This window comes from Emydura macquarii, unplaced genomic scaffold, assembly GCF_026122565.2.
Source record: "Emydura macquarii macquarii isolate MOO-44397 ecotype Brisbane River unplaced genomic scaffold, CSIRO-AGI_Emac_v2 contig_587, whole genome shotgun sequence".
NCBI classification, from domain to species: Eukaryota; Metazoa; Chordata; order Testudines; family Chelidae; genus Emydura; species Emydura macquarii.
In genome coordinates, this window is record NW_027130724.1 from 9,277,852 (window position 1) to 9,305,367 (window position 27,516).

The following is a 27,516-nucleotide window of genomic DNA, read 5'->3' on the forward strand; positions in this document are numbered from 1 at the left end:
TGGCTGTCCTTTCTTCTTGGCTGAGTGGGTTTCCTGCTCTGTCTGAGCAGGGCAGACCTTGACGCTAACCCACCTGACCTGTTTCTGGGCAGGGAGAAGAGAAGTGAACTCGCCTCACTTCCCGGACAGCTGGTCTCATTGTTGGGATCTCGAGGTTTGCGTGGTTTAGCTGTCAGCCCATTTCGGGGTGTGTGTGTGTGTGGGGGGGGGGGAGAGATGTTATTTTGAAAGTACTATTTACATATGAGAAATGGCTCAGTATCTTTTTTTAAAGTAAGATAGATCTTCCAAATCCCAGCTCTCTTTCAGCTGGGTTTTCCCTCGGGTCTTCATCTGGGTGTCCGAGATCGGGACAAATCTCCACCCGAGGTGGGGCCCAATTCTGGACTGGGCTGCCTGGCTCAGACAACGTGCCCCCCCCAGCAATCCTATGCCTCCGTTTGCCAGTGACTGTCCTCCAGCTCGCCCTATTCACAGCTGGTCTTTGAAAGGCCAGGATCAAACAGTGGGTGGGTGGGTTAGAGGAAGTGAGTTACTTTCCCCTGCGCTGTAACCCCGACCCCCCTGCTCTCAGCAAGCCGCCAGGCGTTTGCCTGTTGCCCGGGCGGGCTCTTTGATTGCCCAATGGGGTGTGGGGATGAGGCGAGGGGGAGAGCCGCCTTCCCAGGGGCGGATCCACTCCTTAGGGAGCGCTTCCCTGCCAGGCCCCCTCCCCAGCGCTTTGTTCCACCCGCCCCGCTGCTGCTGCTGGCCCGTGAGCGAGCCGATGAGCTCCGCGGTGCCGTGACGCGCCCTTTTCCCCATTGGCTTTGGCAGGAGATTAGGAAAGGCTCTTCCTGCACCCTTCCCCCCCCCCCGCCCCGATCACCCCCCATAAAAAGCCGGGCAGCAGCCGAGCGCCGCAGACGGACACTGAGCTGGGACCTTGAGCTGCACGCCCGGGAGCCGCTCCTCCAGCACCATGTACTCCGGCCGAATCGAGGGAGCCCCGAGGGGACGATCCTTCGACTCCATGAACTCCAGCTTCGAGGAGAACCAGCTGAATAATGAGGTATGGGCCCCCGCCGGGGGGCGAGGGCTTCACGCAGCCTGGGCAGCGTGCGCCATCCGTCTGCACAAGGGGGGGGTGTTAATTTTCTTATAGCGAGATCAGGCCTGACTTCGGTGCGCAGAACTGCTGGGGCGAGGCACAGCCTGAACCAGCAGCTAGGGCCAGACTGAGCTCAGCTCCTTGCGGAAGCCCAGTCGCTTTTGGCACCCGGGCGTGACTCTTGTGTTAGATAGTCCCAAATTATCCTAAATGCCGCGGGAAGATCTTTGTGGTGGTTCAGCAACTTCTAGTGACACCTCCTGCTTCCCTCCCGCCCTCTGGATATTTCAGTTCTGTGTCTCTCCCCTCCTGGGCAATCTGTTAAACTCCAATCTCAAAGGGACAGGCGAGATCTAAGGCAGGGCTAGACTAGTGGCTCTCAATCTTTCCAGACTACTGTACCCCTTTTAGGAGTCTGACTTGTCTTGTGTACCCCCAAGTTTCACCTCACTTAAAAACTACTGGCTTACAAAATCAGCCATAAAAATACAAAAGTGTCAGAGCACACTATTACTGGAGAATGGCTTCCTTTCTCATTTTTACCATCTCATTATAAAGTAAATCAGTGGGAATGTGAATAGTGTGCTTACATTTCAGTGTATAGTAGATAGAGTAGTACAAACAAATCATTGTCTGTATAAAGTTGTAGTCTGTACTGCCTTCCCTAATGTTTTTTATGTAGCTTGGTGTAAAACTAGACAAACATCTAGATGAGTTGAAATACACCCTGGAAGACCTCTGCATACCCCAGGGATACACATACCCCTGGTTGAGAACCCGCTATCTTTTTCTGCAGTGCATTCACAACGCTGGGCGGGGGGCACAGAAGCTATCCCATTAGGAGAACAGTAATAATTCTCTCTGGGGGACAGCGGATGGGGGGCTGAGATCAGCAGCAGTCGCCTAAGGAATAGCTCCCTCAGAGCAATTTAATACATTCCTCCCTCCCCCACGCTCCAGAGACACACTACTCTGTGTTACCACTGTGCACAGGAGATAGTGCCCAGTAGAAGGGAGCTGGCAATATTCATGCTAATAAAATACAACGTACGTCTCCTAATGTTTGAAACAACCAGGAGCAAAAGGTGAGTTGGGCTGGCAGACTGAAGAGCTCATTTGGGGATTTATTCGAGCTAGCACAGGGTGGGCTGGCTTAGGAGGTAATAGGAGATTTACCTTTGCTGAACCTGCACTTGGTGTAAGTAGTTTGAAAACCCCCTTCCCTGAGATCAGGAGCAGCTTAGGAAAGGCAGCGGCTCCATGTTCATTCAGCACTAATACCTGCCCTTCACAAACCTGGTGTGACTCAATTAGGCAGCTCTGCACTAGTGCCATCTAGCTCCTGTCTCGGCCACACACGGGACAACTGGTATCCCGCACCCAGTTGTCATTGGGCATGAGGCGGGCAAGTCTATCTAAAAGCCAGACAAGATGCCCCAGTTAAAGCGGCGATTTCCAACCTTTCCCATTACTACCAGAGGATGGCGTTGGGACACACCACAGCTGTCTAGCCAGGAAGGCTAACGTGGTTGCACTCCCCTGCAGCCTGCACCTGTCTGGGGTTGCAAACCCCAGATTCAGAGCTCATGCATGAAAGGATTAGTGCGGTGTCTTGCAGTAGTGTAGGGCTAAATATCCAAGGGCAACACTGAAACCAGGAAGGCCACTCCTGTTTATCTGAGGTTAGGCCTGCTTTGAGCAGGGCGTTGGACTAGATGACCTCCTGAAGTCCCTTCCAACTCTAATGTTCTATGATTCTAAGAACTCAGCAGCCTCCATTCATCTGGAGTGGAGACTGGAAATCATAAAGAGAGAAGGCCCCGCAGTGAGTTCTGGTGTGTTCTACAGCTTTCCTTTAGGGATGTCTCTCCATGGGTGAGACACGGAGCTAATGCATTCTTGAGCCTGATTTGCAGTTGTTTGGAATAAACTACCTGCTGACGTTGTACTTCCTAATGGGATTAGGTCAAATACCAGGGAGGAATTTAATAACGCCCCATTTAATCTTAGCAGCACCGGTGTCCCGCGCAGTCACCTATAAGATTAAGACAGATTTCCCTGAGCCCTTTTCAGCCCCACTGAGAAGCTATCTGAGGTTGTGAATTACCTTAAGTGGCTAGAACCCACTGGAATAGATTGTGGGCTCGGGATTGCTCTACTGAAATTAAGGCTGCTAAAGACATCAGAAACTCTCACTCCATCTTCTTGTTTGTGAGCATCTCTGCCACCACTCTCAGGACATTCATTTTTAGAAAGAGGAACATAGCTGGAATCTTTGATCCCAATTCCGATCTCAGATACACCAGTGTAAATCCTCAATAACTCCACTGAGGTTGGTGGAGTTGCTCCAGATTCACCTATTATTGTGAATTGTGCTTGTGTTTGAATAGTAAGGAAATAATTTAGCTAACCGAGTAAAATTCAGAAACAGGAGCAAATGAAACACAGGCAGCATAGACGTTACTTATGGCTCATTGTTGTCATGTCGAGAGACAGCATTTATCTATTCCACGAGGAGAAGAAGAAGGGGAGGGAGACAACCCCTAAAAAGATTAACTTGTCTTAAGATGTGCATCTAGTATGTCAGGACATAGCAGATAAAACAGTTATTTGGGCAGGGTTTGATTACCCTTAAGAGTATTGTCCAGAATGTTGTTCAGTATTCAGATAAGGTTGAAACTTTATTCCAATACAATCAGAAACAATAACTTTTCTATGGCCATCAGATATTTCAAGAAGCTAAAGTAAACAAAGTAGCAATTGTATTGTAAAATCTGTCCAGTGATGATATTTTGTTTTCCCGAATTCGGTCACATGAAGACTTTAAGCAACAGTAGGACGCCTTTGCTGTCATGTTGCATCCAATAGTGATCACCCAAAAGAACATTCCTTCAGGCCTATTTAATAACAAGCATGCTTAACGGAGACTGAGAAAGTAACCAGCAAATCAATATAAATTGAGGGGAGGATTAAAACTTTAATTGCCCATCAAGTTTTATGTTCAAAGTTGTCTGCCTAAATTACCAGCGGCCCCCCAATCACGGCTTTATGACTTAAATGCTGAGACCCTTAATTTTACTTGTTAGTGATATGATTGTGATATGAAAAATACAAGTGGGCTGGATCCTACTTGAACTTCACGCAATAGCAAAAGGCTCATCAACTTAAATGGGGGCAGAATCTCTCTCTTCCCCCCCATTCTCAGTTTACAGTGTATGAATCTTATTTTTCCATAAAATGCATGTCTAAAGAGATCTTAAGCCTGCTCCTTCACACAGATTCTAACGTGGAATAGGAAACTCTAATCAGTGGTAATCCAAAGTACATGCGTTTACATTCCCTATTCTATTAGAACAGTTTTGTCATCATTTCAGCGGAACAATTAAAGGCTTATAAATGTGGTTATGATTGAGAAGAATATATTTAGACATATTTATACCCCAGTCTCAAACCACAAAAGTAAATTAATAAGACAAAAACTCTACCCCAAGAAGGGATTTTACCCTGAAAAGGGGACATGCCAGAGATTCAATGCAGTCCAGTGGGGACTTCACTATTACTTCTTCTTTTACATAGAAGGCACTCTGATACTACAGTGATGGGCAGCAGGATAAAATCCTTAGATAGGTAGATGGATGGATGTTCCCTGTGCATTTCCACTGAGATTTAAGTGGTATCAAAGGCTAATAGTTTAATTGATCACTATCACTACCTTATTAGCCAAAGAAACTAACAATGAATTGGGGGGCGGGGGTGGGGAAAGTACCATTTTCTAAATGCCTTTTCCTTCCCTTCTGTTTCATATTAGAGATAAATAGTATTCTATTTAGAGATTTGCAGGTAGAGTAGAGAAAACGGAAGCATTTTTAAAATATGTATTCTATTTAAATTACAAATGATTAAAATCAGTTGTTGCAATTGTGTTACCATATTTTATCAATAATTCTTGAGGAGATTGGTTATGGTTTGTGCGTCTTAACAGGAATATTCTTATAACAGGAGGCCCAATCCTGTTCTGCTGACTTCAAAGGCAACAGAATAGGATTGGGACCCATATTTTCTATCAGTTTTCTCTAGAATTGTGATCCAGTTTTGCAAGGTGCCGAGTGTCCTCAACAGACCTTCCGTTGAATTGACTTTAATAGGAGCTGAGGCTGCTCATTGAATCATGCAAGGTGCTCAGGACCTTGCATGATTGGGCCAATAATTCACAAAGGGGGCCACCTGCATAGGAATCTTTTCAAACCGGGGGTTCTACCTTCTTTTGCTTCTTGATGATGTACAAAAAGGCTTGAAAGATCGTATTTTTAAAGATATTCTGCTTTTTTTGTTTTGGTTTTTTAGTTTAGAAGCACAAGGAATGTCAAGTCTAGTCTTCACTAGAGGACTTTCTTGGGGTTTTATGGATGTTCATTGCAAGGTCCTTTTTCCCCTCCATTCCTGATTGAATTACATGGCTGGAGGTTTATGCAGGTTTTTACTTTCTGCTCTGAAAATTGAACATTTTATATTTAACCTAAATGTTACTATAAAAAACAATATTATATTAGCTTTCTCCCACATCCCATTCCCTCCAAAGGGCTGGTGAGAGGAAAAGAAAGTGACTGACCATGCAGAGGTAAACAGGAAGTGCAAGGAAGAACTGGAATGTGTGGTGTAGAACAGCTATTCTCTTCTATGCTACCATTTTGTTTTTGTTGTCAGGATGCTGCAAAATGGTGGATGTATTTACACAGACCTACTTTTCCATCCTGTTTTTTGTTCATTCTGTACAACATTATTATTGGAAGCCCATGGTCACTACATGATGAAAAGAATCTGTATTCTAGAGATCTGTGAATTTTATATTCCAATTTCCCTTCTTCTTTTTTTCAGTTTTGCAAGATAGACACTCTTTAGAAACCACCCTCTAACAGTACAATATATACTTTTCCTATGCTTTTTATGTCCCAGTCAGATTGTGCTATGTATACCACCTAAGTTGATCCTAAATATGACATTGTTTTAACTAGGTCAATATAAAAAGAGAAAATATTACAGTGTTCATTTGTAATATTTACAGTTTGTGGTCAGTTGCATATCTTACAATATCATTTGTAACTATGTCAAATCTCAGAATAAGGTGGTGAATATTTTTTAAATCAATGATCATAAACAATGCATTCCACTGTATAAAATGATCTTGCTGTCTGACAGCTTTCACCATCAGACAATGACTTCCCATATCCTCCAAAATACAGAGCTATATTCTTCATTTCTAACTTCAACTGCAGTGTTGCCAGAGAAAGATGTGATTTGAAAATGGAAATGTGGGCGTCTGTGTTTGAGAATATCATGTTAATCCAGTGAAAGGCTATTCAATTTGCCTACCTGTACAATATATGACACTACTCCTCAATTACACATAACTTGAACAGATCCCTTTATGGATCTGATCCAAAGCTCACTGAAGTCACATGAAAGAGAGCCATTGCCTTCAGAGGACTCTGGATTAGACTTTATGGTCCATTTTCAGCAAAGGACCTAAACATGTGCTTAAGCCCCAGTGATTTGATGCACATCCTTAAATTTATGGATTATGTTGAATCAGACTATGGTCATGTCTATACTGCAAACGCTACAGCCACACAATTGCAGCTACATTGCTGTAGCGCTGTAGTGTAGACACTTACTACAGAGATGAAAGGCTTTTTCCCCATCATGATAGTAAAGTCACACCTCAGGAGGAAGTAGCAATTCTTTCATTGATGTAGCAGTGTCTGTAGTGGGGGTTAGGTCAACCCAACCACATTACACAGGATGTGGAATTCTTCACAGCCCTGAATGATGCAGCTAGATCAGTCTACATTTTAGATGTAGACCAGGCCTGAGTAATGAATTCTACACATTTATCCAAAATCAACATTCATCATATAGTAAAGAATCTTTAGTGGCACCTATGGGACTGATCCAAAGCCCCTTGAAGTCAGAGGGAGTATTTCCACTGAGTTCAGTGGGCTTTGAATCAGGCCTTAGCACAGGGGATAACATCTCCATGCGCCAAACTAATGCATATACTTCTAAAAAGTAATCCAGTTAATTGTTTTCTTCTCAGAACACCCGCAGCTCGGAAATCATTGCGTACAGCATTTGCTAAATCTAAAATGAGAATGAATTCTAAACTTTTTCCTCACATTACACTTTGAGATTCACATGCAGAAGGTGCTATAGAAATGCAAAGCAATATCATTATTATTTTATTTTATTAGAGCTGGTCAACCTTTTTTGAAATTTGGAAAATAAATGGACAATTTTTTACGAGACATTTGCAATTTTTCCCAACAACTTCACCACAGATAGAAATGTGGATTTTCAAAATTTTGAGTTTCAAAGGGGATGATACAAATGAGATTTAAAAAAATTATGAAACATTTTGCAGTCTCATGAATGTGTTTCTCTTAGATTGGCCAACTCTCATTATTATTAATTAATTAATTAATTATTTTCATTCCCAGATGAGCAGACATCATCTATGTAGATTAACCCCTTTGTGGTTCATTTACTATATTATGTTCCATCCTAGCAACCATTACTTAAGACAATGACACAAAGAACAATTGTATAATTTCCCCTCTCTCTAGCTTTTCCCAGGTGCCTTCATGCACCTCACACACCTTCATACAAGGCTTGAACAGATCAGAACTGGCTTGGGTAGCAGACTCTTTTTCACATTGGCTCTCTAATTATTTGCATTATATTTACCACATTTTTAATTGGTTCTCTCATAATTTTCACCTCTATGTAGTCCCAGGATAGCCTAGTTATAGCTTAGCCATAAGGGGTGAAACCTTGGCCTCATTGATGTCAATGACAAAACTCCCATGGCTTTCACCCAGCCTGATGTATAAAACAACATGGTCCCACCTCATTTCCCCCATGTTAACCATTTATGCAGCTTGGCTCTCTTATGGAGTACCCATTACTTTCTCTGTAGCCTAGAACACTATCTTCTCTAAATATATGTACCTGCTTCTGTTCCTTTTTCAGTACTTGCTCTTTAGGAAACATAAATCCTAATGGCTTTGCCCTGACCCAATCCCACCCTTCTGCTTGTGGCCTACATAAATCCTGATTCTACTAGAGTTACTCATTCCAATTTGCCTAATCTTATCATTTGGAAAGGCCATCTGTGCAGATGAGATAGTCAACTTGAAACACTGTGTGCCAAACTTCGCTGGGCCAAGCGCAACATGCATCAAATAGAAATGATCCATCCATAAAAAAGTTTACTTTGCCAGAAATGATAATGGGATGCTACTAAGCACTAGTAAGGGAAAGCACTACTAATGCACCATCAGAGAAAGAGAAATGGGGGAAAGCGGGGGCTACAAAGAAAATGGAGGAAGAAGGCAGAGGGGGAATAAAAACATTAGAAGATCAAAATGTCATACCAGTTGATATATCTGAAAGCTTTATACATAAAACTTCGCAGAGCCTAAACTGATCAGAGATTGTTCTGAGACTTACATGTCTGAACATTTTCAGAGTGTGATTAAGATAGTTATTTTAAAGCATATAGCAAGGAACTCTGGGAAGAAATAATATGGCTTCATTGATCAGATTATACTTGAGTTCCTAGTTAAGGGGTTTATTCAACATAGTATTCTGGTTTCTTTAGCTTTTTTGTCTGGTTCCTTTGTAAAACTAGTGGTTTATGGTCAAACGGCAAGGATATAAAACCCTGATTCAGAGAGATAGAATGTAGAGGAGCTCCCAGTGTGAGGATATTAGCACTTAATGCAGCTCCTATTGAAGTCAATGAGAGTCTTTCCATTTGTTGACTCTAATGCAGGGGTGTCAAACATATGGCCCGCGAACCTTTTTGATTTAAGAGTTTAAGAGTCTGTGAAATGTCTTAAAGCGTCGATCCCGGACACAGAGAAATCCCTTAAAGCGGCAATGCACTCAGTCCGGCAACACGGCCGCCCGTGAAATCCCGCCGCCGAAAAGGGCTGATGCTGTGCCGCCGAAAAGAGGAAGATGGCCCGAATTTTTCAGCGGAGGGATTTGTGAAGTGCAGTTTATGAGAATTTGGCCCATCACCATCCGCGAGTTTGACACCCCTGCTCTAATGGGTTTTGGATGAGGCACCCTAGGTTTTCCAGTTTGTACTTAACCCTTAGCAAGTATTTTATTGAAGACTCATGCTAACTCATATCACTTCTGTGAATCAGTTGTTTTTAATTATAAACTATACTTTGATGAAATACATGCATGCTGAAGAACTACCAAAGACATCCCAAAAGGATCTACATTGATGTTTAAAAAAACCAAATCCCTATATTAAGCCCCGTCCTGTAAAGACTTGTACATGTGAGTGTATATAATGATTTGAATGGCACTTTATTTTTCCAATTGATCAACCAAAATGTGATATTACTCCATTGCGAACTGTAGCATATAAACTGTACAGAGTCTTTTAAATTTGCTTATTCAACAAATCTATGTTCTTCCATTTGCTTTTAGCTAAATAAGTCAAATTACACAATGATTGAAGATAATAAAGAGAACAAAGACAATTCAGCTGAAAGAGGTAGAGCAGCTGTCATTTTCTCCTTAAAGAATGAAGTTGGAGGACTTGTAAAGGCACTAAAACTCTTTCAGGTATGTAGTCTTCACATTTCTACAGAAGACTCTCTGAATGTAAGAGTCCTCTTTGCACCTAGCATAATTTATTTCCCTTATTAAGAAAGGACCCATAATTTAACTGTGAATGCAAAATTGTGTCTGCAAAATTAGAGGCTGTGTTGACACCCTCTCAAAAACATGGCCCCTTCTCTTGCTCTCACTGAAGTCCAAGGGAGTTTTGCCTTTAGTAGGAAAAGGATTGGTATCCTTGGCCTTTATAAAGGATGGATCTGAAATACTCCCCCTGATCAGAATACTCCAGATCTGAACTCCATTGCAGCTCCCCATTTCTATGATGGGATGAATCAAAACCTCACGTTGGCTTTTTTCAAAGGTTGGGAAGTTCAACTCTGAACTTTGTGGTTTCAGCCTATTTGTACTGTTTGCTGTGTTTTCCCCTGAGTATGCTCCTCATTGTGACAACTGTCTATATATGAAGGAAGACTGGATTATCTCTTTTCTTTATCAATAGAAGAAGTTGCATTGCCATTGATGAGATGAGATGAGATACATCCTACCTCAGGCTCTGAGCACGCTGTCTATACAGTGTACTGAGCCCTTGCGGAGTAATTGGGTTAATACTGCTCTACCATGTGTTTTTGCATAATATTACCACTAAGAGAGTCCTATTTATTCATTTTTTGAAACATATCATTAAGGAATATTCTTTCAAATGAAACAAACATTAAAGATACTATTGGAAAATTACCATTTTAACATCTCTTTTTATGTGTAAGAGTAACAAACATTTGTTGACTTGATTAGCAGTTAGTGATTTATGTTGATTCAACTGCTAATCAAATATATTAGCTAATTAACCTGCAGATCTTTCTCTTTCATTACCCATGGAAGGTTTGCTAGAATAAGGACTACGGGGTTTAGTCCACTTTTTATTATGCCTTTCTGTGCTTAAAATATTTAAATAAAATAAATTTTACTATATTTATAAATTATAGCAGTATAAATTCAAACAATGAAACTGTGGGAGAGAGTCATTGGTAAGAGATTAAGAAGTGAAGTAGATATTAGCACAAATCAATATGGCTTCATGCCAGGAAAGTCGACAATAGATACAGTTTTTGCACTGAGACAGCTAGTGGATTAATTTAACAAGAAAAGGAAATATAATCACATGGTGTTCATTGATCTGGAAAAGGCCTTTGACTGAGTTCCAAGAGAAGTCATTTGGTGGTATATGAGGGGAAGAAATGGTACCAGAACTTTATTTGCGGCATGGTCAAGCCATGTATATAAGGTGCAAAGTCAATAGTCAGAACTTCTAGTGGTGAAACAGACAAACTATTGGTAAAAGTGGGAGTCCATCAGGGATCAGCACTGAGCTCTTTCTTGTTTATCTTCGTCCTGGATACCTTCACAAAGAACATACAATAGGAGGTACCTTGGTGTAAGTTGTTTGCAGAATATATTATTCGATGCAGTGAGGAGAAAGATGATTTAGAAGAGGATCTTGATAAATGGGAGGATGTGTTGGAGAGACATGGACTGAAAATAATCAGAGGAAAAACAGAGTATATGGTGTGGAATTTCAATAATGTGAACACTGAAGAATTATCCTTGGAATTAAGTGGGCAAACAATACTGAAAAGGCAAAGTTTCAAGAATCTGGGTTCCAGAATTCAGGAAAATGGGGAAATGGTGAATAAAATCAGAGCTAGGATAATAAAGGCCTAGCTCAAATAGAGAGAGATGAGTGGTGCGTGACCAGTAAGATTAAATGGGAAAGTATATATAAACGGTGGTCCATCCAATTGTAGCGTATGGGACTGAGTGCTGGGCAACAAAGAAGAAACATGAGCAAATTATTTGTTTCACAGAAATGCCAGTGTTGAAATAGATGAGTGGTGTAAGCAAGAAAAGACCACGTGAGGAATATGTATGTTAGAGAGATGCTCAAAGTAACATCTATAAATGAAAAAACGAGTGAGTTCAGGTTCAGGTGGTTTGGTCATGTAAAGCACAGTTCTGATAACTACATGGGTAAGAGAGTCCAAGAGATCAAGACTGAAGAAAAAAGACAGAGACACCAACCCAAGAAAAAGTGGTGGGAAGGAAAAGAAAGGAAGACATGTTAGCACATGCGGTGATAGAGAGTACTTATAGAGAGGAAGTCTACTAATCAAACGGGATTAATGCAAGAAAGAGGAAGACATTTCTACCATCTTTAATTCTAAATTAAAATTGAGGGGGAAAAAAAGCACCCCCTTTCATTTCCTATGATATGGGAAATTATTTTTTAAAAACAACCTGTCCTTATCTTTTTTTAATAAGGAAGTTGCTGTTAATAGAGCTATTTACCTAAAGAGACTTCACAGAGATAGTGTTAAGCCATAGAATATTTGCTTGACAAACAATGCAGATTATCTAATCAACCTGTCTTAAAACATGTTTTCTTATAAACAGGAGAAACATGTCAATCTGATGCACATCGAGTCCCGAAAGTCAAGGAGAAGAAATTCAGAGTTTGAGATCTTTGTGGACTGCGATAGTAACAGGGAACAACTGAATGAGATCTTCCACTTGCTGAAATCCCACGTCAATATTGTATCCATGAACCCCACAGATAATGTCACTGTGCAGGAGGATGGTAAGTATGGAGGGATGTTCTAGCAAAACTGCACAAAGGCAAGAGGATATTGTGCTACTTTCTAATGAGTTAGTTATCAATCCTTTTATGTCAGGTATTTGGGAACTAGTATAACAAGAACGTCGGGTAAAACAAAAGGTATTTTCCACTGAAAGCTATCAGATGTGATGCTCAGATGGTGTGAGTTGGCATACCTTCATTGAAATCAATGGGGCTACATCACTCACACCAGCTAAGGATATGGTCCATCACTTCAGTCAGCGCAGGTTAGCCCTTCCTGCACTTCACGCTCTGTATAGATCCATCTTTGTGCTCCTCCAGCAGAGATGCTTCCATGTTCTGTCCCCCGTGTGGAGATTCTCTCTAGTGCTCTTCTACCCTCTTCTGCCCACCTTATGAACCCCTTCTTGCTCCAGAGGATGCTCCTCTTGTTTCTGTTTGATTTCCTTTCCCACATGAGGATAGTGAGCCTGGGTTAGTGCTGGATTCATATAAACCAGGACAAATATTTTAAAATATCAATGAAAGAGTCTTTCTATTTTCTGTTTCCAACATTCAGGGGAGGTGACATCCACTCCAGGGTTTAGGTTGCAAAGTCTCCTCATTGTAGCAGAACCACTGCAGTTTCCTTGTAGGGCTTGGGAAGCTGCAGATTGGGTGAACTGAGACCTTGTCCCTGCTGAGCTCTGCATAAACCAGCACTTTGAATGCGGGCCTGGGTGAGGGTCAGGAGTGATGCCGAGGGGGGAGGGGTGTCCATGATTACAAAGATGCAGTGGCCACTGCCCTCCATGTCTGGGTACAGACACACTTTCTGAGCCAGGAACTGGAGTGATGGCCACAGCAGGGGGTCCTGCGTAACTCCCTCACGTAGCGCCTGATTCTCTACTTCTCTGCATCCTGCGTGCAAAGTGTGTGTAAAATGCTGCCATTCTGATCTGATGGTGCTTTACATCTATTTTGCACTCACATTGCCCTGCTTGAAATGGTTGTGTGAAGTTCAGGGCTATGGAGTATTAGGCCCATAGTGTTTTGCACCCACTTTGCTCAGTTGTAAATGACTACCCAAGGTGCAGGGCAATGGAGAATAAGGCTTGCAGTAGCTCTGGTCAACACTCATTGTCTCTGGCTTTGGACAGGGACAGGGGGTGAACATAGCCCTGTATGAATTAAGAAGGTGGAGGAATACCAAGATAGGAAGCAACCTTCTGATTGGCAGGTGTATCTGTAGCTCTGCTGAGAGTGGAACAAGGCAAGCAAAGCTGAGTCTGTAATAAAAAAGTAATGACATGTCCCTTTAAGGATGCATGGCCAGAGAATCACAGAATCAGTCCGGAAAGCCTAAGCTCCTGCAGAGTGTTTATTCACATTGACATCACTGTTTCTCTCTTATTATTAGTGTGGTCCAGCGGTCAAGGCACTACACTGGGACTTGGGAGGCCTGGGTTTTATTCCCACCCTGTTGTGTGACTTTGGGCAAATCACTTCACTGCCTCTGTTTCTCTTTCCACCCTTTGTCTGTCTGTTCTAAAGTTCTCTAGGGCAGGGTCTGCTCTTATTATGTATTTGTACAGCACTTAGCACAATGAGACTCTGATCTCAGCTGGAGCCTGGAGGATGCTACTGGTATACAAATGATAAACTACAGAAAAAACATTTTAGCTCCAGGTCCTTACTTAACAGTTTCCTTCCCCTATTTTTAATGCCTTGCTGTTCTTTAAGCAGAAACACAGACTTTTTCCTGTGTTTTAGTGACACAGGAAGAAGTATTAGATGGTATGCTGGTGCCAGATAAGCAAAAGACTTCGTTCTCCTCTTCATTGCCTCTTGATTTCACTTGTAGCTGTCATAGATAAACTTGAAACAGGCATTTCCTTTTTTAACCCACTTGATTTTATTAATAATTTTGTGGATTTCATGCATTCCTTAGACATGGAGAATATCCCCTGGTTTCCTAAGAAGATCTCAGATTTGGATAAATGTGCAAACCGTGTTCTGATGTATGGATCGGAATTGGATGCCGATCATCCAGTAAGTAGCTTCTCTGCTATTTGCAACAAAGGATAAAGACAGATAATTTTTTGCCCTAAAAGAGTGCCTTTGCCGTTTTGACAATGTAACTCTAGGGACTTATTCCTGGTGTCCTTGCTCATGCATTGCTCTCATTGACTTCAATTCTGTGAGCTTTAATGGGAGCTTGTGTAGCAACTTCTGGGTCAGGCCCTGAATATTCACAGACAAAAGGAATACTGTTTTGAACTAGATTTATATTTCCCCTAAAGTAATAGCGCAATTGTTTCCCCCAGCTCCCACAAATAAAGCAAACAATTGAACTGGATATTTCTCAGATTCAGAGCAATCAATTAAATAACCAATTTTGTGTAAGCAAAGCTTTGAAAAAGGAATTCTTATCTACAGAATATGGTTACATCAAGAGTTATGAGCATGAAGTTGCTGATCTCTATTGTAAATTGGGGAATTTATTTATTTCATAGACTAATAACAGCTAATAGGCTCCTATTTTGACCATTTATTTTCACAGGACATGCTTTTATGATAGTGTTTTCTTTGTTAATGGGGTTATTTATTACAGAGATGGAAATGTGTATTACTTTTTCTCCACATATAGGGTTTCAAAGACAATGTCTATCGTAGGAGGCGAAAATATTTTGCAGACCTAGCTATGAACTACAAACAGTAAGTTTGACTCCTTGCAAAACAAGCCTCTTGCTTTGGAATAGTGAGGTGCATGAAATAAGCGTAGTTCACATTCACCCAGGCCAGATCTCCAGGGCTAGCTGAGTTGTGTTTGGTATAGGAACCAAGGTGAGAGGGACAGAAAGGTTGATCTAAGCCACCTTACTGCTCCCAGGATCTCTGGTTGGTCTGAGGATCAAATTATAATTTAAAAGTTGATAGCTAGTTATGCCAGCTAGAGTGGTCCCCTAGAGATGGCTCTACCAGCTGGGAATAACTGGAGTGCAGTGCATTCTGCCTCAACCCTCTCTCACTTGTGGTCACTCTCCCATCTTGCCCAAGAACACACCCTGTAACTGAGAAAACAGGGAACACATGGTATACAGTTGGCTATACCAGCTTCATGGTTACCCTATGAGGACAGATCTGTCTCCTTTGTGCCACCGGAGTGGTGCAAAGACACTGGGGTCAGGAGCTGGGATCTAGCCTGCTGACTGAGAGATATAAATGAAGCAAGAAAATGAATCATTATTCTAGTTTTGGGTTCAAAATAGTGCAGTTTCTCGTTCATAATAGTGCATTAGCTATAATGGTTTAGACGTGCACAATGACATGAAAATGAAAAGAGCCTTGTGGTATTTAGGACCCCACGGTGGGGTCTCCTTGAGTCAGATACAATAATGATCTTAACCCAGTGCTATAATTTGGCTCTGAGCATGCTTTTCCTATTGGTGTTGCCTACCTGGGTTTAGATGTCAACCTCTTCCACTGGGAAGAAATATCGTAAACCTATAACCATAGCAGCATACACAAATGGAATCAGCAAGCACAGCATAAAACCAATAATCTGCAGCATTATTATTTTGATACAAGTATCTTTGGGAGGTTAATTTTTTATCATGTTTGTTACTCAAGCCCTGAAACCTCTACTGGTAGAATCATGATACAGCATTCCTATTCCTAGATTTATGATGATAACTGAGCACATTATCTTTTCCTTTCCTTTAAAGAAATTGAAAAGGTAATGAAGACTAGTTATACATACTGAGGAAAAATGATACCTTCTTAGGTCCTCATTCTACGAAGACTTATGCAAGGGTTTAACTTTTTACTCCCAATTTGTAATGTTAAACACACATGGAGCTCTTTGCAAGATGGTGGCCTGAGCTCCTGAACCCCATTGACTGACTTCAGTGGGAGTTGGATCATACCCTTAGACTGTAAGCTCTTCAGAGCAGAGATCCCATCTGCCTGTGTGTCTGTAAATTATCTTATGCAATGGAGCCCAGATCCTGATTGGTTATTACAGCAACCTAAATGTTAAATAACAACAGTGTTAGGTAAATGTATCCTCCATTTCCACAGATGCCATTCTGAGCCATTCTAGACGAACCTCCTTTCTTTCTCCTTTCATTACAGTGGTGACCCAATCCCCAAGATTGAATTCACCGAGGAGGAAATCAAAACTTGGGGCACTGTATTCCGAGAGCTCAACAAGCTCTACCCAACTCATGCCTGCAGAGAGTATCTTAAAAACTTACCCTTACTCACCAAATACTGTGGGTACAGAGAAGACAATATCCCCCAGCTGGAAGATGTATCATGCTTCCTGAAAGGTAATGTGCTAATTTCTCTGTGATTAAAAAGATATATCTATGGGAATTAAGCACCTTAGTGCTTTTGAAAATCCCACTAAATACCAATCTGCATCTTTAGATGTCTATATACCTTTACAAATCTACCACTATGCCCTCTGTAACCCACAGCTGCTAGAGGGCGGCACGCTCTTGGTCCCTCTCTCTTCATAGTGGCACTACATATTATAAGCGGTATCTAGCTACTACTAGATGGTGACTTCAGCAGTTCCACCTCCAGTCAATAGGGGGCAGTGGTGCACATGCACAAAGGCAGATAAACATAATGTAACATTACAGAGATATATTAATATCACATTTTTCTATTGGGTGCATTTTAAGGGCACATTTGTGTGTACTTTCTTGTGACTAAAACAAGATCATGGATATTATCCTGTTCCTATCCAGTGTGCCACACAACACTTTAAAAATAAACGGTACATCCATTGATGTCAGTGAGTTTTTTTTGTGTGGGAATCACACGATGTACATGACCCGCAGGCTGCACATTTGAAAAGCACTGAGTCCTGTTTTAAAATAAATAGCTGCTCCAAGAAGAGATCCTCTCTCCAAAAGGGCGAGAGGGTAGCTGTCCCATCGTGTTATGTCTTTGAATGGAGACTGGATAGCTCAGTCAGAAGTTATGGACTTGCTGCAGGAATCATTTGGAGAAATTCTATGGGGTTTGTGTTGTGCCGGAGCTTAGACCAGATGATCATAATGGTCCCTTCTGGTTTTAAAAGATTCATATGAATCTATGAAAACGAATGCTCTGTCATTCTGAAGACAAGACAATGAATCAAAGGAGAAAGAGAAAGGAATCATTACATAATGAGACCACATGCTATACTGACGTGGACGAATAAATCATAAAAGCAAACAGCAACTCTTTTGACATTTACATCCCTCCCCCTTCTGGTCCTTTATTTTATCTTTCCCTCTCCTGCATTTTTATTTATTGTGTTCTAGTTTGATATAATAGTGAAATCTATGGGCAAGACCAGCACTAAAGTGACTGCTGGAGTTTGTGAATGAGATGGTTAGGTGCTGTGCTGGGGTCAAGGGGAAAAACAGACAAAAACACACAAAGTCAGAAGTATGCTGGCAATATCTTGGTAATTTTCTTATATGAGAATTTTGATCATGGCTCATCTCTAGTTTCCCTCCTTGTGCTTGAGCAAAGCCTGTTGTGGTATTTACCCCAGAAGTAAGTGGAGAAACACAATTTTGAACATTATAAAATTCTACATCACATTGACCTATGATTTATCTATTGTTTTTCAGAGCGCACAGGTTTCACCATCCGTCCAGTTGCCGGATATTTGTCACCCAGAGATTTCTTGGCTGGCTTAGCATTCAGAGTTTTTCACTGCACTCAGTATGTTAGGCACAGCTCGGACCCTCTCTACACCCCAGAGCCGTAAGTTATTTTATTTCTGGGGAGAAGTCAAATATTTGCACAAAACCATAGTTTACTGACAAGGTTTCCAAACTTGGGTGCCTAAAGTTAGGCTGTTAAGTCCATATTTAGGCACCTGGGTAAAAATGGCTTGATTTTCAAAGATGCCAAGTACCTTCATCTCTCACTGACTTTGAGATTTTTAGATGCACAGGACTTCCGAAAATCAGGCAACTCTTTCTTAGGGATGGGATTTTAAAAAATGCCCATTGTTGGCATAACACTGCTCCCATTGTTCAATGGTAAAAGTCTCATGGACCTAAATGGGAGCAGAGTTAGGCCAACACTGAGCAATTTTGAAAAACCTCACCCTAGGCTCTTAACTATGGGTTTAAGAGCTTAATTTTAGGCACCCAGGTTTGAAAATTCGGGTCTAAGTATTTTTTGTAGAGTTCATATGATACAATCTAATAAGAGAAATGTTTTTCTGTCATTTTGATATTAAATACTTTTTCAGTGTTACAAAGAGTTTTCTTCCGAGACAATTGTATTTGTTGGATGGTGCTGCTTTTTCACTCCCTTAGCAAGAAAGAACATCATCTCACAGCTTCTGCTTTGTTTCTTTTTCAGTGATACCTGTCACGAACTCCTGGGTCACGTCCCGCTCTTGGCGGAACCCAGTTTTGCTCAGTTCTCCCAGGAAATTGGCTTGGCATCACTTGGGGCATCAGATGAGGCGGTTCAAAAACTGGCAACTGTGAGTGTCTCAGTCTATGGTGTTGGTAATCCCATGAGCATGACTCTCAGCATTTTACAGAGCTGATCTCACTAGTAATGGGGAGCATTATCATTTATTATCAGCAGAAGCAAATCATTCACTATATTGTCTATTTCACTAGTTCTAAACTTTTTCTGTACTGGAACTCCATGATAGAACAGAAGTGATATGCAGTGAATGATATCCTTCTCCATCGAGCCATAAAATAAGGTCCTCTGGGGATCATAACTTCCAGATTGATAACCCAGGGTCTGTTTCTTTAAAATCCAAGGCTTTTTACCTCTGGGATCACAAATCAATAATTCCCACAATAATCTATTTCTTTATCCTTTGGAATTAACCCAGAGGAAGTATAGTTACAGTAGCATAGGATGCAATTAATTGTGTGTTTTTGCAATTTAGTAGTGAAAGGGTTTTTCCCACAACAAATTAAAAATATATATATTTTGTGGGTGCCCCACATCCAAAGACTTCTGTATGTCTTTTGAGAAATATATTTAAGGAGGGGAAAAAAATGAATTATACTAAACAGAGACACTTGGTGGTATTTTCAAAAGCACTCAGCCCTGGCCTATCTTTGCTCCCCCTGCCTTCTACAGGAGCAGAATTAGAGCAATATTAAGCACTTCTGAACCCTTTCCTCTTTCCCCAAATATACCTACACTAATCTCCAAGGCCAGCAAACTGAAATTAACATCATATTTTCTTTCAGTCAATAGAACTAAAGAGAAAATGGAAGTGAACTTGGCTCTGGTTCATGCCCCTTTAGCTGACTTCATTATTTATCAGTTTTTTAAAAATTCAGAGCTTCTGTTAAGCTGATTGCTGCTGTCTCATGACAATTTCAGCTGGATGGTTTAGTACATTTGTGTGGCAGGACTAGAGCTCAGTGCTTCTGTTGAGATCAGCAATCTCTGTGATAAAAGTGAGCCTGGGGTGTAGGATAGTAGCAATAAACTCACTTGTCAGAACTGTCTAGCTCAGTGGTCCTTAACCTTTCCCATTCGGGGCCCCCTTCCATTTAGCAAAATGGGAAAAGCAGAGTACTTGCAACTCTCTGACATTTGTTCAAGACCCTATTAGGGGTTGCTATGCCCAGCTTGATAATCATTGATCTAGTTTGCTTGATTTACAAAATCTGCTGCATCATAAGTTGCATCTGTGTTGAAAACTGATTCCCCTTCAACCCCCCCATTTTAATTCTTTTTTGTTTTTCTTCTGTGTCAGTGCTACTTCTTCACTGTGGAGTTTGGTCTGTGTAAGCAAGAGGGACAGCTAAGAGTCTATGGGGCTGGTTTACTTTCTTCCATCAGTGAGCTCCAGGTAAGAAGAGGAAAATATCTTCCCTTTATTTGCCCTATTTCTTTGTTCTTACCTGATTTTTGTGGTGGTTTATTCAGAATATCGGGTGGACTGAGTAGCTATGGCCAAAGGCCCATTTAGAAACTGAAGCAGCATATCTTTGGATAGCATTTATTCTGGAAGCTCATAGAGCCACATTTTTAAGGATATTGAGTTCAATGGGAGTTTGGCACCTAAATACCTTTAAAAATCTGGCTCCTAGAGCACTCAAGATGATTCTGATTAAATGAAAAAGCATGGAACTAATAACTGGAAATTGTGTCCTTTGGTGTGTGCTGAGCCCTGTTGCTCGCAGTGGTTTTAGATGGGGTTGAAGGTGCCCTGCATTTCTTAGAATCAGGTGTTAAACAGATATGTTTTGAGCATCAGACTCTGCTTGTCACACCAGATAGTGTTGTTCTCATTGAGTAGCCCCCTTCTACATGCACAGTCTTCTTGGCATCAGTGTTCAAGCATGTTGACTTGCTCGCATTACTCATTGTATGTAAGGGTGGCAGAATGTGGTCCCATAAGGGTAGCCAGTTTCCTCAGGGTTAGCTGGTACTAATCAGCAGACATAACTCTTAAGAGATGATGATGATGTGCTACAGAGATTTCATTTATGGCATCATTTCATCCTCTTCAACACACCGTTTATATCCTCTGGTTTTTCCTGTGGACTGTGTTTTGATGCTGATACTACTCTGACATGTGCTAATGTTAGCATTGTTGCTTCATTGCTTTGTCTATTATCCAGCATACTCTCTCTGGCAATGCCAAAGTCAAGCCCTTTGATCCTAAGGTGACCTGCAAGCAAGAATGCATCATCACAACTTTCCAGGAAGTCTACTTTGTTTCTGAAAGTTTTGAAGAAGCAAAGGAAAAAATGAGGTACGGCTTGGTTAATCTTGGTTATTACCAGAAGCCAGATTTATTCTGATGTGTGTGCCAGCAAAAATTCCCCTTAATGTTTATTATCAAGCTCTATTTTTACAGTCCACTGTTGAAAATCTGCTGCTCAATATTTCCTTTGCCTCCCCTTTCTTTGTCTTCTTCTTATTATTATTAGTCAATTGCTGTGGCATCTGAATACATCACATATAACAGAAACCACCAGTCTGTAAATGCCCACAAAGGGCAGCAGTGTTAACCCTGTTCCCGTTACCTACCTATCTAATGGGAAAGAAATCTGAGAAAGAGAAAAATAAAAGACAGAGCTTTGGTTTAGAGCCATTTGGCAAAGGTAGGGCCGTAAAGATGAGCTTTGCACCATGCTCTGAAGGCAAACTGTCCTGAGGTCTGATGGACCACGTTTAAATGTCAGGGAGCTTCCACTGAGGAGTGCACCAGCAAAAGCATCTCTGCTAATCTCAGCTCTCACAATGGGGTGGAATTCTTCCCATGTAGAGGGACAGCACAAGGCCAAAGCACCCCTGGAGTTCCATTCTGAAGGCTTAAGTGGGATATAAGTTGTGCATAGGGCTTTTGTTGGCTCTCTGCACCGTGGTGAATTTCACACCATGGGACATGAGAATAGAAATGGGGTCTAAAATAGCTGAGTCCCAAACCACATAAGTGTTAACCCATTAAAAACAAGAGCTTGAACTAGACATAGAAACAGAGGGGGGTAATTAGTACAGTGCAGAGCATTGGTGTAACATGCTCTCATTGTGTACGTTTACATATGAGCTGGGAAGTGTGAGTCCCAGTTTGTGTAGATGTACCCACACGAGCTCTGATGGAGCTAGCGCCTAAAAATAGTTGTGCATCTGTGACAGCACGCGGGGTGCCTGGGGCTAGCCACCTGAATATGTACCGGGGCCCAGGTGGGATTATACTCAGGGTGATTAGCCCAAGAGCAGCTGCCTGTGCTGCAGCAGATACAGTTCTCTTTGTAGATGCTAGCTTGAGCAAAGCTAATGCAGGTATGTCTACATGAGCTGAGAATCACACCTCCCAGCTCCAAGGCAGATGTAGGCACTGACCCATTTCAATCTGCTGCAGGTTTTTAACTTTGGCTCCCCTTGCCCCAGACAATGGGGCTTTGAGTTCACTTGTTAATGTGAGAAGGAGGATGTCATGTAAAAGAGACACATTAATGGTTTAAACTCTTGGCTTATCATGAAAGTAACATCTGCTCTAAACACCAGATGAAATTCTGCTTTCAGTTACCCTAGTGTAAATCTGGAGTAAATCTGCTGATGTCAAAGGACCTCATTCTGATCTCACTCACACTGGTTTTATGTATGTGTCAGACCATTGATGTCAGTGGAATTACTGTGAACCAATGCAGTAATCAGTAATATAAGTGTGGATTGTAGCCCAGAACTTTCTCCTGTGACTTACTGCAGAGAAAAAGTAGATGAGTTATTGAAGATCTATTTTTAGCAAGTGCTCAGGCAATTTGGTCCTCTTTACCAAAGCATATGCAAGGACATTGTCCACTGGATAGGACGCTGGACTGGGACTCTGGAGACTTAAGTTCAATTTCTGACTCTGCCACTGATCTACTGGATGACCATTGGCAAGTCACTTTCCTGCCCTGTGCCTCAGTTTCCCCATCTGTAAAATGGGGATAAGAATGTTGACTTTCTTTGTAAAGTGCTTTGAAATCTATTGATTGAAAAAATTATATGTGAGGTAGGAATTATTAAGAAGAAAAGTGGTTTGTTTAGCTAATGGGTTACTGATGCTGGCTTCCTTATGGAATTCATGCCAAACTCCCTTGGACCAAGAGTGAGGAATGGCTCAGGCACCACATTTGGCTTTTTGTTGATTTAATTTGAAACTCTCTCTCTTTTTTTCATTTGAACAGAGAGTTTGCAAAAACAATCAAGCGTCCGTTTGGAGTGAAGTACAACCCATATACACAAAGCGTGCAGATCCTGAAAGACACCACGAGTATCGCCAGTGTGGTGAATGAGCTGCGTCATGAACTGGACATTGTCAGTGATGCCCTTAACAAGATGGGCAAGCAGCTGGGCATCTAACTCAGCCAATAATCATCAGCACTTCGCATTCAGCAGCTCTGTTTTTTTGTCCTGTTCTAAGCATGAAGATACCTGTTGGGTGCTCTACACAGAAACCGCCTCTCTAATAGCGGAAAATGGATGACTAGTGGGGATAGTTACTTTAACTCACATGTTTCTTTACTTAACACCCTTTGCCCTTACAAAATGTTTGAGACCCCTTTCCCCCGATATAAACCAGTCAGGAAAGAAATGGGCTGCATTCATCTGTGAGAAGCTGGTGTAGTAATATAGAAATCACCATACTGGATCAGCTCAGTGGTTTCTCTAGTCCAGTGTCCTGCCTGTGACAGTGGCCAGGGCCAGCTGCTTCAGAAAAAGGTGCAGGAAACCCTGTGGGTAGACAGCTATGGGATAATTTACACCCAGGGAAAGTTTTTCTCCTAACCCCCAATAGTAAGAGGTTGGTTTATGACCAACCCTGGCCCAGGGCCCCCAGTACCTTAATGTTCATCAGGAGAAAGTTGCAGTGGTGCAGGCCTTCCCCTCAGTAGGGGTCAGTGTAGCCCTAAAAGAATGGTACTGATCTAGGAAATGATATGAGATGTACTGATTCAGAACATCCCCATGGGGTAGCAGCCTCCATTTGCAACGTAAAGCTGCTGAGTGAAATCCTGACTCCACTGAAGTCAATAGAAATTGTGCCATTGACTTTAACGGGGCCAGGATTTCACCTGCTGTCCCTGGAGCAGCATTGGAAAGAGGGCAGTATTGGTAACACCACCTGCCCCGTCTTGCAAAATGAATCCCACCAAGATCACAGCAAGTCTTGCTGGTGCAGTTTACACCTCTCTGCTTTAGCAGGGGAGAATTTAGCTCTGTGTCTAAGGCATTTTGAAATGGCATTTCAGTATCCACAATAGTCTTATAAGGATGATGAAGCTCATTTATTAAATAACAGCCGTTGTCTCATATCCATTTATGTAGAAAATAAAAGTCCCTCTGCTCACTCATTCTCATCATTGACCTTTCAAGATGCATGGAGATATGTCCAGATTCTCTTTCTGTAGGGCCTGATCAGGATGCTCAGTGCCCCTCAGGAACTCCCTTTGCGACCAATGGGAAGTGAGGGATCTCGATGAGGCCCTAAGTCTTTGTAGCTCACAGGTGTGTTCAAATATCCTGTAATGAAAAAGAAATTTGTTATCCTCTAAGTAGTATTCTGCTCATGTGGGAAGCAGCATAATGTTGAACTGGCAACATGAAGCAGTAGCAAGCTCTCCAGTTTTGTGTGTTCAAGCATCATGTATTGCTACTCAGGGATAATTTCTGCTCACTCTTAGAAATTAAAATCGGTAGATGAAATAAATAAATTAAAAGGATATTATCAATTTTAGCAGGAATCTGTGAAAGGCAGGGCATACTTTTTAGCATGCTAAGAACTGAACCATCACTACTCCACTGATAGGGGAATGTTGTACCTGTAAATATCAGTACATTCCTTGGAATAATGGAATAGAATCATGGTCATGTTGAAGTCAATGGCAAAACTCCCACTGATTTGAATGCAGCTAGGCTTTTATCCCTCGATTCCTAAAAACAGAGTGTAAATGAGACTTAAGTATTGCAAAGATTCATTCTGACCCTCTGCACAGTGGTGAATTTCACCCCAATAAACCGTATCTGCCACATAAGTAACGAACAGTCTAAAATGTTCCATATTAAGAGAGATCTAATTTTAAATATTTTTTCCTTTTTTAATCAAATATGGATGACTTTTTTTTTTTGTTGGTACCCTTTCCATTATCACTTTACTTTTATGTTTTTTCAGTTACATTTAGGACAGTCAGACCATATTTTCCATAAAATTAGCTTGACTTCTTAAATTACACTTTAAAATAGTCTTTGGGAACCTCCTGTTTTAAAGAAGAATCAGTTCAGTTTAAACAAGTGATAAGTGTGGATCTGTTTTGTTTGCTTATGTTGGCTAGTGTTAACATGCTTTTTGTTAAAAGGATTGGATTTTTATATTTTCAGGTTACAATCAGAAGATGTAATAAGCGTTACTTCAAATCTTAAATCTATATTATGTACAAATTTCAATAGGCAACATTGTAATTTCTACTAGTACTTAGATTTAAAATTCTAATGTTATTCTGTGAGGGGAGAATTGTAGCTATATTATATGGTGCAAATATGAAACAAAACATAGAGTAACATATTTAAAGTGATGTCTTTTCAGGGTATAACAGCATTTATATTTGGTTTGACCATGTCCAAACCTGCTGGCTATATCAAGCAGTACATAATTTAAGTCTTTTTTTTTTTTTTTTTTTTTTTTTTTTTTTAAATATTGTGGATTCTTTAAATGATGATGAAATCAAATTGCGGAATTGTTATAATGAAAATTAATGTAAAAACAAAAACCTCTAACTCTATAACCAAGCAATAAACACGATTACTTGTGATTTATGGATTTACCTCTTTAATGGAACAATTCAGTTATTCTGCATGCAGTCTTGCCTGCAGATACACATGACTCCCATTGACTTCACTGGGAGTTGTACGTATTTATTTGAGGAGAGAATTGCCTCTCCTCGTGTTTGTAGGCTCAGCCTGGCTCCCATTGACATTGCTGAGGCTTGGATTGTAGAATGAGTTTCTTAGGCCCTGATTCTGCAAGACGCTCCCTGCAGGTATACACACTACTTTCACTGGCTCTCTGCACTGGCGCAGGGGTCCATCCATGGACTTTGAGGAAGGGACTGTGATTTTCTGTGTGTGTGGACAGCGCCTGTTAACATAATTTTCCTGAAATACTTTGTATTATTTTTTTAGTTTAGGTGCCCACAAATCCAAGAAATGTCACTGCCTGATGCTGCTGCAAATAGGCAAATAAAATAGCAAATAACTAAGCAAGAAACATGCTTTAGGCATGGTCCAGATCTGGGTCCCTTTGAAGTTAATAGAAGTTTACCATTGGCTTCAATGGAAGCTGTACTGCAAAATAATCTGCAGCAATTGGTAACTCTCGAATGAATATGCTGTACATGCTTATTTTACCAGCCTCTAACTTCTGTCAATATTTTAAAAGAAGAAGTGGATATAATGAATACAATACACACATTGGATAAAATTCACCGCTAGGCAGTGGAATTGCACAAGGCCCACACATTGCATAAATCTCACTTAAACTGTGCACTGATGTCATAATTAGGATTTAAGTGCTACCTCGGCCTAGTTCTCCCCATCTTTACCAGGTGAATTTTTCCCCACTGTGAATGTCTCATGCTTCATAATAAATGGGAATTGCCCAGCTTAGCTGCATTTTCAAATTCTGCAGCCAAGGATTTTTAAGGTCACAAATGTGGCCCACATTTCTGCTTATTAATATAGAGCTTGTTATGATTATCCCTAAAGAATCACGAACACATTATCAACACTAACATTATGGGCACAGTTCTGGGCGGCTCTACCATACACTCAAGAGAAAGCCACCTTATAATGCATCCTGGCCTTGGCTTCCCAGCAGGCTGACTCTCTGTACATTATGCCATGGGGGGGGGGGGTTTAATAGCCGCAGGATGTATTCTGTGTTTTTGTGGAGTACCCCTGGCCTTGAGAGAGACACAACAGACCCTCTGTTTGCCTCTGGGAGGTGTAATCTGCATGGATGGCTGTGCAGGGCAGTCAAAATATGGTGCAAAATAGCTACAATAGCATAATAAACTTGTGTTTATTTGGGGCATAAACCCAGAAGTGAGCAGGAATTTGGTCATCTGTATATAAAGTGATTGAAGTCTGAGACAATATGACAAACAAATTAAGATGGGTATGGGATTAAACAGTTGGCCCCATATTGAGATGTTATCAAGAATTTTTAAATCACAATGAAATGTTTAGCATAATTCTGGATTGTTTTTAATTTGGACTACAGTAGAACCTCAATGTTAGGAACACCTCAGGAATGGAGGTTGTTCAAAACTCTGAAATGTTTGTAACTCTGAACAAAACATTATGATTATTCTTTCAAAAGTTTACAACTGAATATTGACTTAATACAGCTTTGAAACTTTACTATACAGAAGAAAAAGGCTGCTTTTAACCATCTTAATTTAAAAGAAACAAGCACAGAAACAGTTTCCTTACCTTGTCAAATCTTTTTTTTTTTAAACCTTCCCTTTATTTTTTTAGTGGTTTATGTTTAACACAGTAATATACTGTATTTACTTTTTTGTGTATTTTTTGTTTCTGCTGCTGACTGATTGCATATTTGAACTTCTGGTTTCAAATGAGGTGTGTGATTGACCGGTCAGTTCCTAACTCTGGTATTCCT

General features: G+C 41.1%; 1 protein-coding gene across 1 annotated transcript; it reads left to right on the forward strand.

The window, feature by feature from the left end:
• Positions 1-929: 929 nt before the first annotated feature.
• Positions 930-25,648, forward strand: TPH1 (tryptophan hydroxylase 1). Its single transcript, XM_067540653.1, has 11 exons — positions 930-1,051; positions 9,596-9,733; positions 12,179-12,362; positions 14,293-14,393; positions 14,992-15,059; positions 16,479-16,675; positions 17,978-18,113; positions 18,723-18,849; positions 20,098-20,193; positions 20,969-21,102; positions 23,027-25,648. Exons 1-11 carry the CDS (start codon positions 962-964, stop codon positions 23,199-23,201), a joined length of 1,446 nt encoding a protein of 481 aa, XP_067396754.1. The 5' UTR covers positions 930-961; the 3' UTR covers positions 23,202-25,648.
• Positions 25,649-27,516: the final 1,868 nt, after the last annotated feature.